This window comes from Octopus bimaculoides, chromosome 18, assembly GCF_046866305.1.
Source record: "Octopus bimaculoides isolate indiv1 chromosome 18, ASM4686630v1, whole genome shotgun sequence".
Taxonomy (NCBI): Eukaryota; Metazoa; Mollusca; class Cephalopoda; order Octopoda; family Octopodidae; genus Octopus; species Octopus bimaculoides.
The window spans coordinates 41085026-41102404 of record NC_142945.1 but is presented as its reverse complement, the minus strand read 5'-3'; the positions used below and the strand labels follow the sequence as shown (position 1 = coordinate 41102404).

General features: G+C 35.9%; 1 protein-coding gene across 36 annotated transcripts in view; it reads right to left on the bottom strand.

Annotated features, from left to right (window-relative positions):
- The window catches only part of LOC106876975 (histone-lysine N-methyltransferase NSD2), a 110093-nt gene that overhangs the window by 60744 nt on the left and 31970 nt on the right, over positions 1–17379 (bottom strand). For 22 of the 36 annotated variants that reach the window (XM_089366042.1, XM_089366054.1, XM_089366036.1 and 19 more), the window contains one exon: positions 977–1659. In XM_089366042.1, coding sequence (XP_089222168.1) covers positions 977–1598 — 622 coding nt within the window. In that variant the 5' untranslated portion in view covers positions 1599–1659. Of the gene's footprint in view, positions 1–976; positions 1660–6787; positions 6968–7855; positions 7984–17379 lie in introns of those variants that run through there. The other 14 variants (XM_089366037.1, XM_089366060.1, XM_089366049.1 and 11 more) reach the window with 6 other exon arrangements.

Genomic DNA, 17379 nt, shown 5'->3' with positions numbered 1-17379 from the left:
GGTTAACTAAGGTTTATGTTGAAATATATTACTCAAACTAAATAATACTTCTGCAATGGATTTTAGTTAAAGAAATGTTATCTGGTGGATTATTACCATATCTAGCTCAATATTTAACTCTAGAACCACACAAAAAATGGACATTAATCCTTTCATTACCATATTTTTGTGGAAAACACTGCCTTTGATTCAATTATCTTCCAAAATACTGAAGAATATATTAAAATAACTGATGTTTGAAAATATATCAACATGAAATTTTGATTGAAAAATTTAATTCAGATCAGTTTTGAAGGGGAAGCTTGTACCAGAGAACCAGAGGCTGTCTCAGTAAGCTTGTATCAAAAGGGTCAAAGAAATAGCTTCATCTTCTTCATGTTGTTGAAGAAAATTAACTAAACTTATTAAAACTGTCATTCTTAACAATGCTAAAAAAATAAACGAACAAGATCATCTTATTTACCTCAGCCATTCTGTTTATTGTGGAGGCACATGGCCTGAGCAGCGGACTCGCTGTCAAGGGATCAGGGGTTCAGATCTCAGACCAGGTGATGTGTATGTGTTTATGAGCGAAACACCTAAGCTCCACACTATTTATCAACCCACTAAGTTACAAAACATAAACTGACACAAACACTGATGTAAACATAAGCACACACACACACACCACAAAGACATGTATGGGTGTGCATGTGCTTAGAATGAATTTCTAAACAGTTTCCACCTCGAATCCGACTTGCAATGTATCTATCACTCCAAAGCTATATAGCTACATTAAAATATATTTTCCCAACATGCCATGTAGTGGGTTCACTACATGACATGGCATGTAGTTACAAAGCAAACTTTTTAATCTCAGCCGTCATTGAGCCTGCACATGCACACACACACACACGTCATTTAGAAAGAAATTATAGACTTGAAAATAAAACAAAGAACAATTTGGTCTAATAAAATACAAAAGACAATATCTTACCACACAGTTTGGTATAGATCCCTTCAACGGGATCACAAGCAATAAGGCAGGGCCACCAAGGATGACCAGATACTTTTGACCAAATGAGGTCGCCAACAAACCACTTGGCTGGTTTCTCATGCTTTTCCAACAACGGATCAGTCTTTTTCTGAACACTCTGGTTCTCCTTCGAGGTTGTTTCCACTTTAGAAGTAGGATCTTTAACAGGAACCTTCATCTTGTCATCTGACGTACTATTAACAATAGCAGTAGCAGTAGTAGTTGTAGCAATAGTAGCACTGGTGGTGGTAGATGTTGTAGTGATAGCGGTACTCTCGCTCAACGGCTCATGTTTCGGCACATGACGGATCCTTCTACGAGTGGACTGGTCCATTGACATCAAAGCTGGCACTTCAATCTGCTGTTTCTCACAAACTGGTTCGCTCGTTCTTCCATCTCGCTCTCCTCCTCCTTCCGGTGGGGATGTTTTTAATGGGGACTGGAAATGCAAAACTGGGTAGCTAGCCTGTTCACTGTTCAAGCCCGTACTTAGACTAATCGGATTTGGTGTTAACTTGGGATTCACGCCAACTGCGGGGATTGGAGGCAACTGGGTAACTAGAGTTGAACTAATACCATTCATCAGGGTTAATTGGCCAGTTTAAAGTTCAAAATGAACTTTAAAACAATTCCATTGTTAATATCTGTTTGAAAGAAAGAAATATAAAAAGTTATATCAGTGTGGGGAGGTATAATTTCATATAACAAAACAGATACAACATTTACATCTAGATTTTAAAAGAAAATTTAAAACACAGGTGTGATGGTATGGTAAGAAGCTTGTTTCCCAATCACATGGTTCTGGGTTCAGTTTCACTGTGTGGCACCTTGGTCAAGTGTATTCTACTATAGTCTCAGGCTGACCGAAGGCTTGTGAGTGGATTTGGTAGATGGAAACTGAAAGAAGTCCATCATATGTGTGTGTGTTTGTCCCCAACAACTGCTTGACAACCGATGTTGGTGTGTTTACATCCCCATAACTTAGAAATTTGGCAAAAGAAACCAAAAGAATAAGTACCAGGCTTAAAAATGTAAGTCCTGGAATCAATTTGTTCGACTAAGTGATGCCCCAGCATGGCCACAGTCATATGAGTGGAACAAGTAACAGATAAAAGAGAAAAAGAGATTTATAAATGTAGTTTCGTTTATAAACTATCTCTCCAGTTATAAAAAGCCCAGATGGAATTAGTCGTATAAGAGTGATATAAAACATGTAAATACAGGACTAGGGGAAATATTATTTTGCTTGAAAGCAGATGGGGTTTGGTGGCAGGAAGAGTATCCCAGCCACAAAAAATTTTGTCTGAACCATGCAAGCATGGAGAAGTGAACGTGCAGACAATGAAAAATTGTGAAAAACATACAAAAAACATAACACAGTTTCTGTCTGCCAAATTACATTCACAAGGTATTGAACAACCTGAACTTATTGACAGAAGATAATTGCCAAAGGTGTTGTACAGTACGACTAAACCCAGCAACAAACGACAGTGAATCAAACTTTTTAACTACAAACCCAAACCACAAAGATATAACTAAATATCAAAAACCATTGAAATGTTGTAAAGCATAATAGAAATATCTACAAGGTTACTCGAACTGCTAGAAACAGCAGCCAAAGCACCTTCAGGTCATGCTCCACCAACCTGAAAATGAAAAAGCCATTTTGAATGTAGTCTTGGATAAACAAAAGAGTGGGAACATCTGATCATAGACATACTCAATCAGGACTAAACTGGAATTCAACAACATTGTAATAATAATAATAATAATAATTCTTTCTACTACAGGCACAAGGCCTGAAATTTTGGAAGGGGTCAGTCGAGTAGATTAACCCCAGTGTTCAACTGGTACTTATTATATTGACCCCAAAAGGGTGAAAGGCAAAGTCGACCGTGACAGAATTTGAACTCAGAACATAGCAACAGGCAAAATACCACTAAACATTTCATCCAGCGTGTTAACGATTCTGCCAGCTCGCCATTTTAATAATAACAATTATTATTATAATTTTTTAATGTAGTCACAAGACCTGAAATTTGGAGGGAAGTATAGTCAATTTAAAAGACCCTAGTATTTCACTAGTACTTTAAAAAAAGCTGAAAGGCAAAGTTGACCTCAGTGGGATTTGAACTCAGAAAGTAAGGAGGTGAAAAGAATACTGCAAAGTATTTTGTCCAACGCTCTAACGATTCTACCAACCTACTGGCCTTTAAATAATAATGAGGCTTTTCAACTTTTGCAGGCTATATATTTTGAAGGAAGGGATATAGTCATAGTTGAGATAATCATCTCCATTACTCTAATAAAATGTGTATCTAATTGCCCACTGGGCATGGAAGGAAGAAGGGGGAGAAGTTAGTCCAAGAAAAATTTAAACCCGTATGTAAAAGACAAAAATTAATACTGCAATACATTTAGTCACAGTCTACTACTTTTGCTATTCATTACACAAATAATTTTTTTAAATGTTATTTTGCTGCTGTTGTTGTTGTTTTTTTTTTGGGGGGGGGGGTCTGGGCACAAGGCCAGATATTTACGGGGTGGGGGAGATTAAATACATGAGTGATTCTTGTCAAGCCTGGAAAGCAAAGCTGAACCCAACAGGACTTGGATGCAGAATGTTAAGAGAAACAACTAAATACCCTCAAAGCATCTTTCTAAGCCCTTTACCTTTCTGGCACAAACCCACTTGGTTGATCTTAGAACAACAACAACAGCAATATTAGTATTAGATTCATGGCAGATTCATTAGCAGACTGGACAAAATGCTTGGCAGCATTTCTTCCAGCTCTTTATGTTCTGAGTTCAACTTTGCCTTTCATCCTTCCAGAGTCAATTAAAATAAGTAACAGTTGTGCACTGAGTTTGATGCAATTGACAGTCCACCCCCACCCCCAAAAAATTTGCCTGTATCAAAAAGGAATATTAGTATTGGGAGTAACACAAGTACATTCTAGGTAAACAAGATATTCCCAGAAGAAACAAAGACGCCTCTACATAGTCATTAAACAATAGGTAAATTTCCTTTAAACTAGACCCTAACATTTGAAAAACAATACCTAAGAGGGCTTGGATAACATTAATATCAGACACATGATCCTGACACTAAAGGAAAAGGATATCTCTTCTTGAATGCAGATCAAACTGGAGCTAAAGAACATACTGCATGGAATAAATTGTTATGGCTGACAAGAATGCATTTGAGGGCTAAATATAGGTTTAACTGGAAATTTAATTTTTAATTACTTCAATACATATTTAACCCTTTAGCCAAAATATTCTACTTGTTTTATTTTCAAACCAGCCAGATCTGGTCTCTCACACCCACCTTACAATGTAATTCTTTATAAAAAAAAATTTAAAAAAACATATCATTGAAGTTATGAGATAATGCATGATTAATTCAAAATAATCTGAATTAATAAATTTTACATTTGACAGAATAATCTGAATGCTAAAGGGTTTTAAAGAATTTTTTTAACGAAAGTTCAGTGCAGTAACTGAAATTTTGTTGATAAATATGATGGACAATAAATACAGGAATTTTCAAAATTCCTTCTGTTCTCTGTTTTGAATCATCTCAATAAATGCTCCGATTTTGAATGTAGTTAATATAAATAAGTAAATGGATCTGTCAGCTTTAACAATGAAGGGTTAAGGGCTTAGTTAACTAAGTCACCTTCTCACTGTATTAGCATGTAAGCGGCTGAGTATCCCACAGACAAGTGTACTCATACATGTGCAGAGACATGGTCAACATACACTGATGGAGTTCTTGCATTTTCATTTAAAAACGAATAAAAACTAATGTGTCCAGCATTGAAACATCTGGTCAGAAAATGGTACATAAAAAAATTTATTAATCTCATCACATTTCCAAAGAAGTCACTTAACTATGTGTTGTTCATACCAAAATTTAAAACAAAAGAAAAAAAGTGAGGTTGTTTGACACAGACGTCCCTCACTATAATCTAAGTTCAGTGCAAGTCACGATTTGAACTTCTTCAATTTACAAACAGGTGGCATGCTTTTGTGACAGGTGGGGGGGGGGGGGTATCATTCAATGTCTGTTTTACATGCTGGCATGGGTTGAACAGTTTAACTGCATTTGACAAGTCACAAGGCTGTGTTGAACTCCAATGTCAGCTTTGATATGGTTTCTATGGTTGGATACCCTTCCTAACACCAACTGCTTCAGTGTGAACTGGAAGCTTTATTCATACCAGCGACACTGGTGAGGTTATCAAGTAACTTGCAAGACACGAAAAGAAACAGAAAAAGTCTCCTCAACTGAGTAGGAGATGTATTTAAGATGAGAGGAGGTGTCTTTGTTAAGCGAACAGGAGAGTAAGAACAATCAAATAGGTGAGTAAAACTATTTTGGAAAGGACCAGCCTATACTTTAATGATGAGGTCAGAATAAGTCCAAAACAAATATCTAAAGTTCTCGCTTATATTTGCCAAGAAGAGTAATAATAATGGATGTTGTCTCATACTGTTTCCATCTAATCACATGATCATTTGAACACAATGCAACTTTACTGTGTCATGATGGATAATTAATATGGAAAATTAACAGAAGAAAAACTAACAAGCATATAAGCCAATGAGGGTACCTCAACACAGTTGCCGAAGCTACTCTCTGTTAGCTTTCGAAGGGAAGGACACATTGGATAATTTCATCAAGTATGTATGCATTCCCAAAAAAGTTATGGGATGGTCATGGTCGGAATGCCTTTGGTTCATAAGTCTGTTGATCAGAGTGGACATGGAATTATTCACAAACATCTCTAGCTATAAAGTGCTTCATTAACAACTCCGTGATCAAGTGTTCAAACTTTAGGTTACGTCATCAAGATGTGTAACTCTTGGCTGGCAACAAGCGCCCTTTCACTTCACGGTTCAGTGACTCGTGTTAAAAAGAGTATTCAGCTGTGGGAAAAGGAAAATGTGTTCCAATATAAACCAACAAAATGATTTTTGACCTGCTAGAAATAGCAGCCAAATATCCTTTCAATCACAGATGGTCCATGTGAAAAGACTTCGATTATAGGCCCGCTTCTTCGGTGCATTTGTAGTAGTTGTTTAACAAGGGACTACGAAAATAAATGCAAATACCAATATTTGCAGAAACAACCAACCCAAATGTGTTCACAAAAACCACCACAAGTCGTGTTAGTATTGTTATCATTTATAGTCGGAGGTGTGATGGGAGGTTACTACTGTGTCGCAAATACAATCAACTATTGACAGCACGGCTACACACACACACACACACACACACACACACACACAACGCGTTACGCTTACATACAAATAGTACAAACACAAGCACATCTACAGTTGCGCGCGCGATGAGTGTGCACACAGATAAACACATGCATACAAACTCTAAATATTACACACACAATACAATATATATGCGAAAAAGAAGGGAGACGACACTTGAACCATCGTCTCACAACTAAGAGTAATTTTTGCTCACAATAAATCCTTCCAGCTTGTGGAAGAAGAAGAAAACAAAAAGGCAAGAAAAAATCTGTAAATCAATACATCACTTTGACATAGCCTCGTTAACGAATAAATATATAAGCAAATATGCGCACACACGTGTATAAGAGCGCGCGTAACACACACACGTGTATGTATGTGCATGCATATGTGCGGTATGTGTGTCATACAAACATTTGCTATGTCGAAGATGCAACACAAAAGTCGGCAAGAACAAGAGAAAATCAGTCTTATAAACAAGTAAATGTATAAACTAACCCGTATTCTTATCCTGACAAATAAAAGAAGGAAATACAAAAATATACCTATATAATATATATATATATGAGGGGGAGCTAGTTTTGCTTGGTGAACATCTTGCTGCAGACAAAGCAAGGTAGCTAAGATACCAAATGAGAGTTCGTTTAAAGGGAGATAATTAAAAGCGGTTACAGTGAGTGGGAGGACGAGGTGACGTAGAGAGGCGCGTTTTAATACATCGCGCGCGCACATCCACATTTGTATGTGCGAATGCTTGTGGGTGGGGGACTAATAGATGCCCTAGTTTACCATCGAAAAGTAACCATACTTATTTATTTAGCTATCACAAAAAAAGGCTAGTGAATGAGAAAAGCGTTCAGTGGTGTTCAATTGGGGTCCCTACGGCCCGTAGATTTCCAGAAGATTTTTGTCGTTAAAATTTAATGTGCAATAAAGTGGTTATACTTCTATAATACACATAGTTTAACAATTATTTTTCATACAATTCCAAATATTTATGAAAATACAATAGGATTTTTTTAAAGACATCGAACTGTTATGAGGATCAATCCGCGTAAAATATGAATCAAAGGGGTCCATAAGCGAAATATGATTGAGAACCACTGCTCAACATGGTTATTCGATCTGCTAGAAACAGAAGACAAATACTCTTCAAATCATACCCTGTTATCTTGAAGAAAAAAAACATGACGACAATATCACATTAGATAATGCACTTCTTAGTTACTTTTAAGACAGGGTAATTTAGGCTGTAATACATTTCGTCATAGTTCTGTTCAAACAAGGCTGACCTGGGGCTAAACAGCGACCATAAAATGTGTGCTGGTGTAATAGTATTGTAGCTACAGCACGAACAAAGCAAGCAACGCACCAATCATTCGTTTGTATCTATGCATATTTGTACAAAATCATGATTCAACAACTGTGTGGCACTACAAACAGTGGAGTACTGGACACAATATCTCTGTATTTAGTTTGATTCCGAGTCCAAATCTAGCCCAAGTCGACACTGTCTTAAACCATCAACCCAAAGTCAATGACATATTATGATATAATATACCTCACCTCTTGTATATCATTTGGTTAAGATTTTCCAATGAAAATACTATACATTTTCCTCACCCGCACTGGAAATTTGGACCGCGTTTGTGTGCTGAGAATAAAACAATTGCATCGTGGTAGAGTCGTTGCAGCTATTAATTAAACACAAACACTATTATATCAATTTTTCATTTTACTATCATTGTTATAAGTATTTTTAGGTTCAAGATCACACAATCGACCCCAGAAAGATAAAGAGCAAAATTGTACTGAGACCTGAACTCAAAATGTAAATAAATATTGTAAAGTATTTTGCCCACGCCATACTCACATGACCACAAATTTGGGGACAGATAGCATAAGCACTTTAATAGGAACGTGGACATTAATAGAAGATATAAAGAAAAAAAAGAGCAAGTACTATGTGAAACCTTTTTCTTGCAAGCAAAATATCCTCTATGTGGTAGCAAGACCTGTTAGATATAACAGCTAAATCTCCTTCAAATCACTCAAAAGGAATTATTTAAAAAAACAGTTTGTAATGTAATTTCATGTGTACTCTAATTTGAATATAAACAGCATGGTCGTGATTGATGGGTATTCTTGATCCGAGCTGACCTGATGATAAATAACATTCATCATATAAAATACTTAACGAGGGAACCTCTACACAATCACTAACCTGCTAGAAATAACAGTAAAATTTAAAATTCAAATCAAATTTTACTCTCTTAGAAGGGGAATGATACATTGGATCATGTATTCCTAGTTATACCAGACCTTAAAAAGGTTATGATTAATTAAGGTTTGAACACCTGTCGTCATAGATCTACTGAATTAGGAGTGAACTGGAGCTAAATAACAAAGACCCAACAATAGATATTGTTTTTTTTACTATAGTAAGAATAAGTCAGCCGTGTGTGTTTCATCAATACTGATCCCAGACATTATAAAAGGCAAAATCGATTCACAGCTCAGAGGGAGAGAATTTTACTGTCTTCAGTTACTGGTATATTAGTTAAAGGAAGAATAACATGCTTAACCCTTTGATACCAACCTACCTGAAACCGACCCTGGTTCTATGATGCAAACTCCATGCTTTAAATTGATTTAATTAAAAAGTATTCATCAAAATTTCGCATAATTTTTGTTACAAACTTCAGCTTAATAATGGCAAAGTTGTTTTACTAAATTCTTCATTATTTTCAAAATTAGTCGAAATGAAAGTGGTGCATATCAGTAGAAATATAGTAACAAAAGGATTAATGGAAAGAGGACCTATAATTACAATTAAAGCTGTTATGAGAGAATATAATCAGCTTTATTAATTATTGACAGGAAAGGCAAGGGGGACAACTACGAAATGTAAATCCACAAAAAAAAAATGAATGATATGCAGAGGAAGAGGGTGAGTCTTAATCACTGGCAATATCTATAATAACAATAATTCCTTACATAGAGATATGGTACCACAGATGTTTAACAAGGAAAATATGAGGTTGTAACAATCATACATTTCTTAAAGACATCAATCGTCTATCAGTTACTATTTCCAATATCCAGTCAATGAATATAGCACAAGGTCAACCCTGGTGGAGAAAAATGAAACTGTGATCAAAGACGTCTTTATTCAGACATGTTGTCTAGGACTACATATTCAACATATACTTTTTTTAAGGAAGACAATAAAACTGATTTTAGAGAATTTTGAGCTTTTTCTAACACGCTGTAGGCTTCCTCAAACCGTGCCACTGTGCCGTTAACATAGGAGCTCCATAGATGGAAACTACGCTTTGCAAGCTTATCACCCCCTCCCCCCGGTTAATATAGCATTAAGCAAAATGATAAATCCCACTCCTTCATGGGAATGCAAATATTATCATCAGCTATAAACTTTCCTCCATGGAACGAACGACCTATCACTTCAAACTAATAAATCAGTACAGCCATTGTCGTTTAACTATAGTCAAAAGCAGGCATTCCAGCCGTGACCATGACGTCTTTGTAGGGAGTATGTATAGAACTCCAATATCTAATGTGTCCTAGGTTTATTTAAATAAGTAAAGTGCGATGGGAGAGATTTGGCTGCTATTTGTAGCCTATCGAGACACCACATGTGTTTGTTAACCTCTATTGTCAACTTGATCATGCACACTCAGATGAAATACTAATACACAACAGAAAACTACATAATGTTGAACCAACAACAACTACTACATAACCAACAAAGAAGCGTCTATGTGGTCGCTAGACCTGCTAGAAATAACAAAATCTCATTTAAATCACTATTAGACACAAAGGACTATGTAGTCTTAGTTTTAAGACGGCGAGGTGTGTGATTTTTGAAAAAATTTGTATGTTATTTCTAGCAAGTTGAGAGACCGGAAACAACAGTAAAACCAACAGCCTCAACTTTTTCCATTCCATTCATCCTCAAATTTACCCCCACCCTCCCCAGTTTTATTCAGTAATATTGGTTCACACTTCAATCATATTAAGACAACCGACAAAAGACGAAATTTAAGTATTGTTTTTAAACGTTATTAAGTAACAAAAGCAATTATATTATAGTTAATTGTGAATTAATGTGGAACAGAGACCAGAACCAAGCAAGTTTTTTTTTTTTAATAAATACTTTGTTTTTTAACAAAATAACCCAACTTCAAATATTTTAAAATTATAGAATTGAAAAAAAAAAAATTTAATTGTATAAATCCAGAATCAGTAAATTTAACTCCACCTGGTCCCACCTCGTGGATGCTGATACAATATTTTTCCTCAGACATATTCATGCGGTATATTGAAAATAAATACTACTACTTGTATAACAGTGAGAATCATTTACAACTAGTATGTGTGTGTGTGTGACGCACACACCTACAAATATATACATACATTAATATATATATATATATATATACACACACACACACACACATATTTATATATACAAACTTATCTACACACACAGATATGTACATAAAGTTACAAAAGTATCATTAAAGCTAGAAATAATACATTTGTCAAGGTTTGAAAAGAAACGTTATTTTTTTTTGGGGGGGGGGGTCACACTTCAAAAAAGACATTATGTAACAAACAATACATGAAATATATCCATCAATGACATTGGGAATAATCCAAAAGACATGAAATTTTTAAGTGAACACAAAACCAGATCATCGGAGCCTTACATTTAATCCTTAGCAAAACAAAACTTATTGATGTTCCATACTAAGGACAACACAAACAACTATCTATATCTGTGGTTCCCAACCAAGATCCATCTGCTCCTCAGGGTTCCATGTAAGATTTTGTCATTAAAATATGTGTAAATTGGTTCATAAAATATTTTATCAATTTTTTCATACAATTTCTAATAATATTCTATAAAAAATATTTTAAACACCAAATAGCTATAGGGGTCCACCCAAATAAAACAGAAATCAAAGGGGTCCATAGGTAAAAAAAAAAAAAGGATTGAGAATCACTGATTTATATCATATTATGAGACAAAAATGTGGGAAGGTGGATTCGGTTTTAAAAATTTTCAGTCACAATAAACAGTAAAACCTGTAGATGCCTCTGAGAGGCGCTTTAAGCAGGTACTGTTTACCAAGCTTCAGATTGACCAATGCCCTGTGCATGAAATTGGTAGACGGAAGTGGTACAGCAACCTGTCATTTATGTGTCTGTCTGGACACTGATATTAATTTTTAAAATTAAAAAATTAATTTAAAAAAATAAAAAACTTGCATGTCATGTAATTTCATCATTCAAAAAATATATCAATAAAATAAGCACCTAACTATATCAACCTCCTCTCCCTGAGAGGATAATAGTGATATTATATAAAATGGTGAACTGATAAATTTGGACAGTTAACCCTCCCTTCAAAACGTTAAAAAGTAGGCAGGGTTTCTGCCCCCAAATAATTCCTTCCACATATTTTCATTTGATCTCTAGAAAATAGTCTTGCTCCAAAATGCTGGAATTCCCATCTCACAACATATAAATTTATCTAAATTTCCAAACTTCATTCATTTATTTATTGTAGCTGACACAGAACACCACTAATCTTCAAACTCCTGTATTTGCTATAATAAATATTAGTTATGTTAACTGAGTGAACTAAAAGACAAAGCTAAATATTAGCTATGTTCACAAAAGGAACTGAAAGACAAAGCTAACTTATTAAACATGCAACATTAACTCTTTTGATACCAAACCACTTGTGACCATCCGTAGTTCTATGATAGAAATTCTCTATTTTCCCCCTTAAGCCTTCAGATTTTTCTCAAATGTATTGCTTATATGTTCACACTGTTTTGAATTAATCATACATTATCTTGTAGCTTCAAGATTTCAATGGTGTATATGTATATTTTTAGAATGACATTGTAGGATAGGTGTGAGAGGTTGGATCTGGTCAGTTTTAACATAAAACCAGATGAGTATTATGGCTAGATTAAACGCTAAAGGGTTAAAGCAATCTAAGTTAAACACCTCCATCAAAATTTCACGTTAGTTTATGTTCCAAACACCACCTTAGAAATGACAATAACTCTTCGTTATTTCTACAATTAATTAAAACAAAAGCAGAAACACTGTAACAAAGGGTTGGTTACTTAACTGAACAAAGTACTGGCTATCTAAAGGAAGCCCAACTTGACCTATACCAGTCCCACAAGTAAATTTCTCTCCACCTGAGACTGCCCCAGGTCATTAAGTTTGTCTTGAAAACACAGAAGACATTGATCATAATTTCTCTCGTTAATCAAAAGGTTAATGTTTCTGGTAATCCTCAGACAGCAAATTCCTAAATCGAGCCCATAAAGCACTGGAATCGTTAATTTCTGTATTTGTGAGGAGACACAATGAATAGATCTCTCATGGCTTTGGAAAGCTGTGTTTGCTCAGCATCTTCCAGAGTCTGCTGCCAATGATCACCTGACTGAAGCAAACCTTTCTCTCTGCAGACGTCTTTGAATAATGGCAATAGTTGTCCATCACACATTTTCAAAGAGTGGAACAATACTGGTCCTTTGACATAATGCAGAAGGAGTCTTAAGTAATACAGTTCACCAATTCAAGAAGAAACAGTATATACTTGACCTAAAAAGTTCACCTCAAAAATCCCTGGATGCTGGTCACCTCTTTTCCCTACCTTCCTCCTTTCCCATGTCTTGTTTATTCCAAGTGTAAAACCTTGGCACATCGGCAAAATACAAAGTTTTTGCAAACGGATCGCGAGCACAGAGATCCATTAACTCAGTGAGAGTTGCCCTACGCATGTTATTGTTTACTGTAACAGCAGCACTGTCCTGAAAGAAGATTTGATTTTCCTCAGGTAAACAAACTTGAAGGTGAACTACAGCTGGTTCCTTCTCATGAATCGGAAATCCGAGTACTGAGGCAACATCTTCTGAAGGGCCGATGTATCTTCCAGTTAAATACTGTGTTATCACATCTTCTCTGTTCACTCTAAACATTGCCTGATCACTGCCCTTCATGGTATATTTGATAATGTATCTGATCGATTTCACGGAAGAGCATATTTCTACGTTTAGGTGGCAGTTGAACAGTTTTAACAGTTGTATATTGTAGGGAACCGCCCATTCTGAAGTTACATTTCGGCTTTTTCTACCTTCTTGGTGCCCTTCAAATCTTCCCATTCCTGGAGACCGTCCTCTGTACACAGGATAAGAGTCCTCTCCACACAATGTATGTTCATTGAAAGGCTCATGGTACCACTTACAGCACGTTCCATCTTTCCAACATGGTGACTTATTAGAGCAATTGGGACCGTGGATCATGTGCTTCAGCACCAACTGATGATCCTCTGGATCTTTGTTTGTATCTGGTATTTAGGCTTGAACAAACTGAGCCATAGCAAACAGTGTACATGGGGAAGACATTGCTTTTGATATTCAACAGTGATCACGTAAGCAATATACTTGCCAAATATGCCATCTACTCCAGTAAGATACTTTATGAATAGTTTCCTGCTTCAGGTCATATACTGTGGCAATTAAACCTGGTCTGTCATGCGGCTTCTGATTAAGGAATAGGTTTTGCCAGATTTCAGGCCAGTTTGGATGGCATGTCATTGTGATGAAGAACAAAGCACTGCCGTATTTCCGTATGTACATCTTGGCATCTTGGCAATATTCCATCATATACCTTGGTCCATCAACAAATGTGGAAGAGAGTATGATTTGTCTGCTGATGTTGCAAAAATCGTCATCATCATTCAAAGCATCAGTAAGGCCCTTGTACATCGTAGACCGCAATGGTGTTTGATTCAATCGGATGTAACACAGCCTATGTCAACCAAACATTGCTGAATTCATTTACAAAGTATTGGCTGGCTCAGGGCTGCCCAAGGTTCCACACAGTGGGTCTGAACCAAAAACCATATGGTTGCAAATTGAACTATTACACAATATTCAGACAAGGAGATACAAGCACAACACATACACACACACACATACACTACAGGGGTGTACTTGCTAAGCAAGTATTTTGATCTGAGACAATGTGTTGAAACTATAACAAATGCAGCTTGGGAAATACCATATTAGCCATTTCAAAACACACAAAGACTTAACTTCACTTAAATATCTAATGTTTGTATTGGGTTGGTAAGAAAGTAATTTTGTTTTTTGCAAATAGATAGAGTTATGATTTTTTTTAATGAATTTTGTCAATGTTATGATTTTTTTCCTTTTGACATTTGATAACCGTTACTTTTAGCTTACTTTAGAAGTAAATTGTAAATAATTTTGTTTACACCTGTTAGTTCAGTGTCAATTTTAACATGGAGGGCAAAATCAAACATTTTCGCCATATTTTGCTTTTTTATTTCCATAAAGGCAAGAAAGCTGCTGAGGCTCACAAACAGAAATGTGAAGTTTCTGGTGTTGATTGCTTAACAGAATGCACATGTTGGAAATGGTTTTAAAAATTCTGTTCCGGAGATTTTTCACTCAAAGATGACCAACATTCTGGTCGACTTACTGAAGTTGATGATGACCAAATCAAAACCATAATTGAATCTGATTGTCATATAATTGTGTAAGAGATTGCAGAGAGGTTAAATGTATCACACATACACAACAATTGAAAATCACTTAAAATGTCTTGGACTCGTTAAGAAGCTCAATATTTGGGTTCCACATACATTGAAAGAGATTCACTTAACACAACGACTCAATATTTGCAATATGCATCTCAAATGCAATGAAACGGACCTTTTTCTTTTTAAACGAATCATCACTAGTGATGAAAAATGGATTGTCTACAATAACATCAATTGAAAACGATCATGGTCCAAGCATAATGAACCAGCACAAACCTCATTAAAAGCTGAATTGCATAAAAAAAAGATCATGCTGTCAATCTGATGGGATTATAAAGGTGTTGTGTATTTTGAGCTGCCTCCAAGGAACCAAACAATCAATTCAGATGTTTACTGTCAGCAGGTAATGAAAGTGGAGGAAGCAATCAAAGAAAAATGGCCAGAATTGGCAAATCATAAAGGAATCATGTCCCACCATAACAACGCTAGACCACATGTCTTTGCTAACTCGTGAAAATGATTCGAGCTTGGTTGGGGAGTGATGTCACATCCTCCATATAATCCTGATTTTGGACCATCAAATTACCATTTATATCAAAGTTTGCAAAATTCATTGAATGGTAAAACTTTCAATAATGATGACCTGAAATCGCACTTGCTTCAGTTTTGAGCTGATAAGGACCAGAAGTCCTACAAGCGTGGAATCATGAGGTTGCCAGGAAGATGGCAAAAGGTCATCGAACAAAATGGAAAATATATAATTGATTAAAGTTCATTCTTTGTATGAAAAGAAAATGACTTTTATTTCACATTAAAAAACTGAAATTACTTTCTTGCCAACCCAATAATATGGCATCAAAATTTATGCAACTCGAAACTGCAACCTGGTTACTGACAACACTACACTGCATCTCCTGAGGATGTCTCCCATGCTGCAATCATGCATGCATGCATGTGTGTGTGTGTCACAAAGAGGGATGGAGTTCTTTCAGTTTCTATCAACCAAATCCACTCACAAGGCTTTTATTGGCTAGAGGTTATTGTAGAAGTTACTTGTTCAAGGTGCCACACAGTAGGATTGAACCCAAAACCATGTGGTTGAAAAGCAAACTTTTGAACCACATGGTTTAAGATTTCAAGTAAAAGTCCATGCTTATTTGTGGCAACTATTACTGTCACAGCTTGATGCTAGATGCTCCTCCTCACCTAACTCTAACTACTGAACTGTCAGGTAAATAGGAGTGAAACCTTTTGTTCAACTAGACAAACTGGAGCAGAATTAAATGTTTTTGTTAAAGAGGTTTCAATACAATAACTAGTCAGATATGAACTTGTAACTGAGGTCAATAATCCATTATCAGTTTCCAACAATACAAAATCTTCAAAACTGATGCTGAACAGCAGACGGATCCAATGAGCTGTTGGCAAATTACCTTACCCACCCATCCCCCACTGTTATTTAAAAAAAATTTTTTTTTCCTTCCTTCATTAAACATTTTTTCCCCATGTTTTTCTATTTAATTTTCTGCCTCTCGAAAAGTCCATCTATTTCTGTCAATGATAGTAACTGGAGCACAAAACAAGTCCCCAAATTTTCCATAGCTTATCAGATGCTGACCATGTTATTACTTTACAAATGTTAACATCTTTGCTTGTAGAGTGAATATGAGAGCCCAGAAAGCAGAAACTGGCAGCAACCGCATCAATGGACCCCAATGAAAGTTTAAGGTCACCCACACCAGCATTTTCACCAATGATTATGGGTTTTATCATCAAACCAATTTCAATGGCAGCTGACTCCAGATTTACAAGGAAAGCCTGAGTGTTTATGATTGTATATGAAATAAGTGTGACATAATCTGCAAAGTCGAAGTCAGTGAGGTACAATGCTGGATGCCTAGTTCAGATACCATAGCATGCTGTAGACCAAGACTAAAATGAAATGGAAAATTTGGAAAGCACTATAGCTGTCACCTTGACTTAAAACTATGCCTGTTTCATGCTACAGTAGAATCTGTCCTGCTCAATGACTGTGAATGCTGGTCTCTTACAGTGGCCCAACAGTGATCACTAGACAGCACACACACTCAACTTCTGCACTTGAGATCTTTAGTATTTCTTATGCCAACCATTATATGGGGTTTTTGCCACCCATCAGTCAGACAATCAAACAAAGATAGCTAAAATTTAGTCTACTGCTAACAGATTAAGCTGTCACTGTGCTTTCTTTTTTTCTTTTGCATAACTCTGGGTGGACATTAACCCTTTCGTTACTGTATTTATTTTCAGATGCTCTGTGTTTCTTTTAGTTAATTATAAATATAACAAAGAATTTAGTAAAATAACTTAGTTATCATTCAGCTAGTGTTAGGAACATAAATTGTGACTAACATTTGGTGGAAGATTTTAATTCAAAACTTATGAAAACAAGACATTTGTACTCAGAACCAGAGCCGGTTTCAGCCAGGTT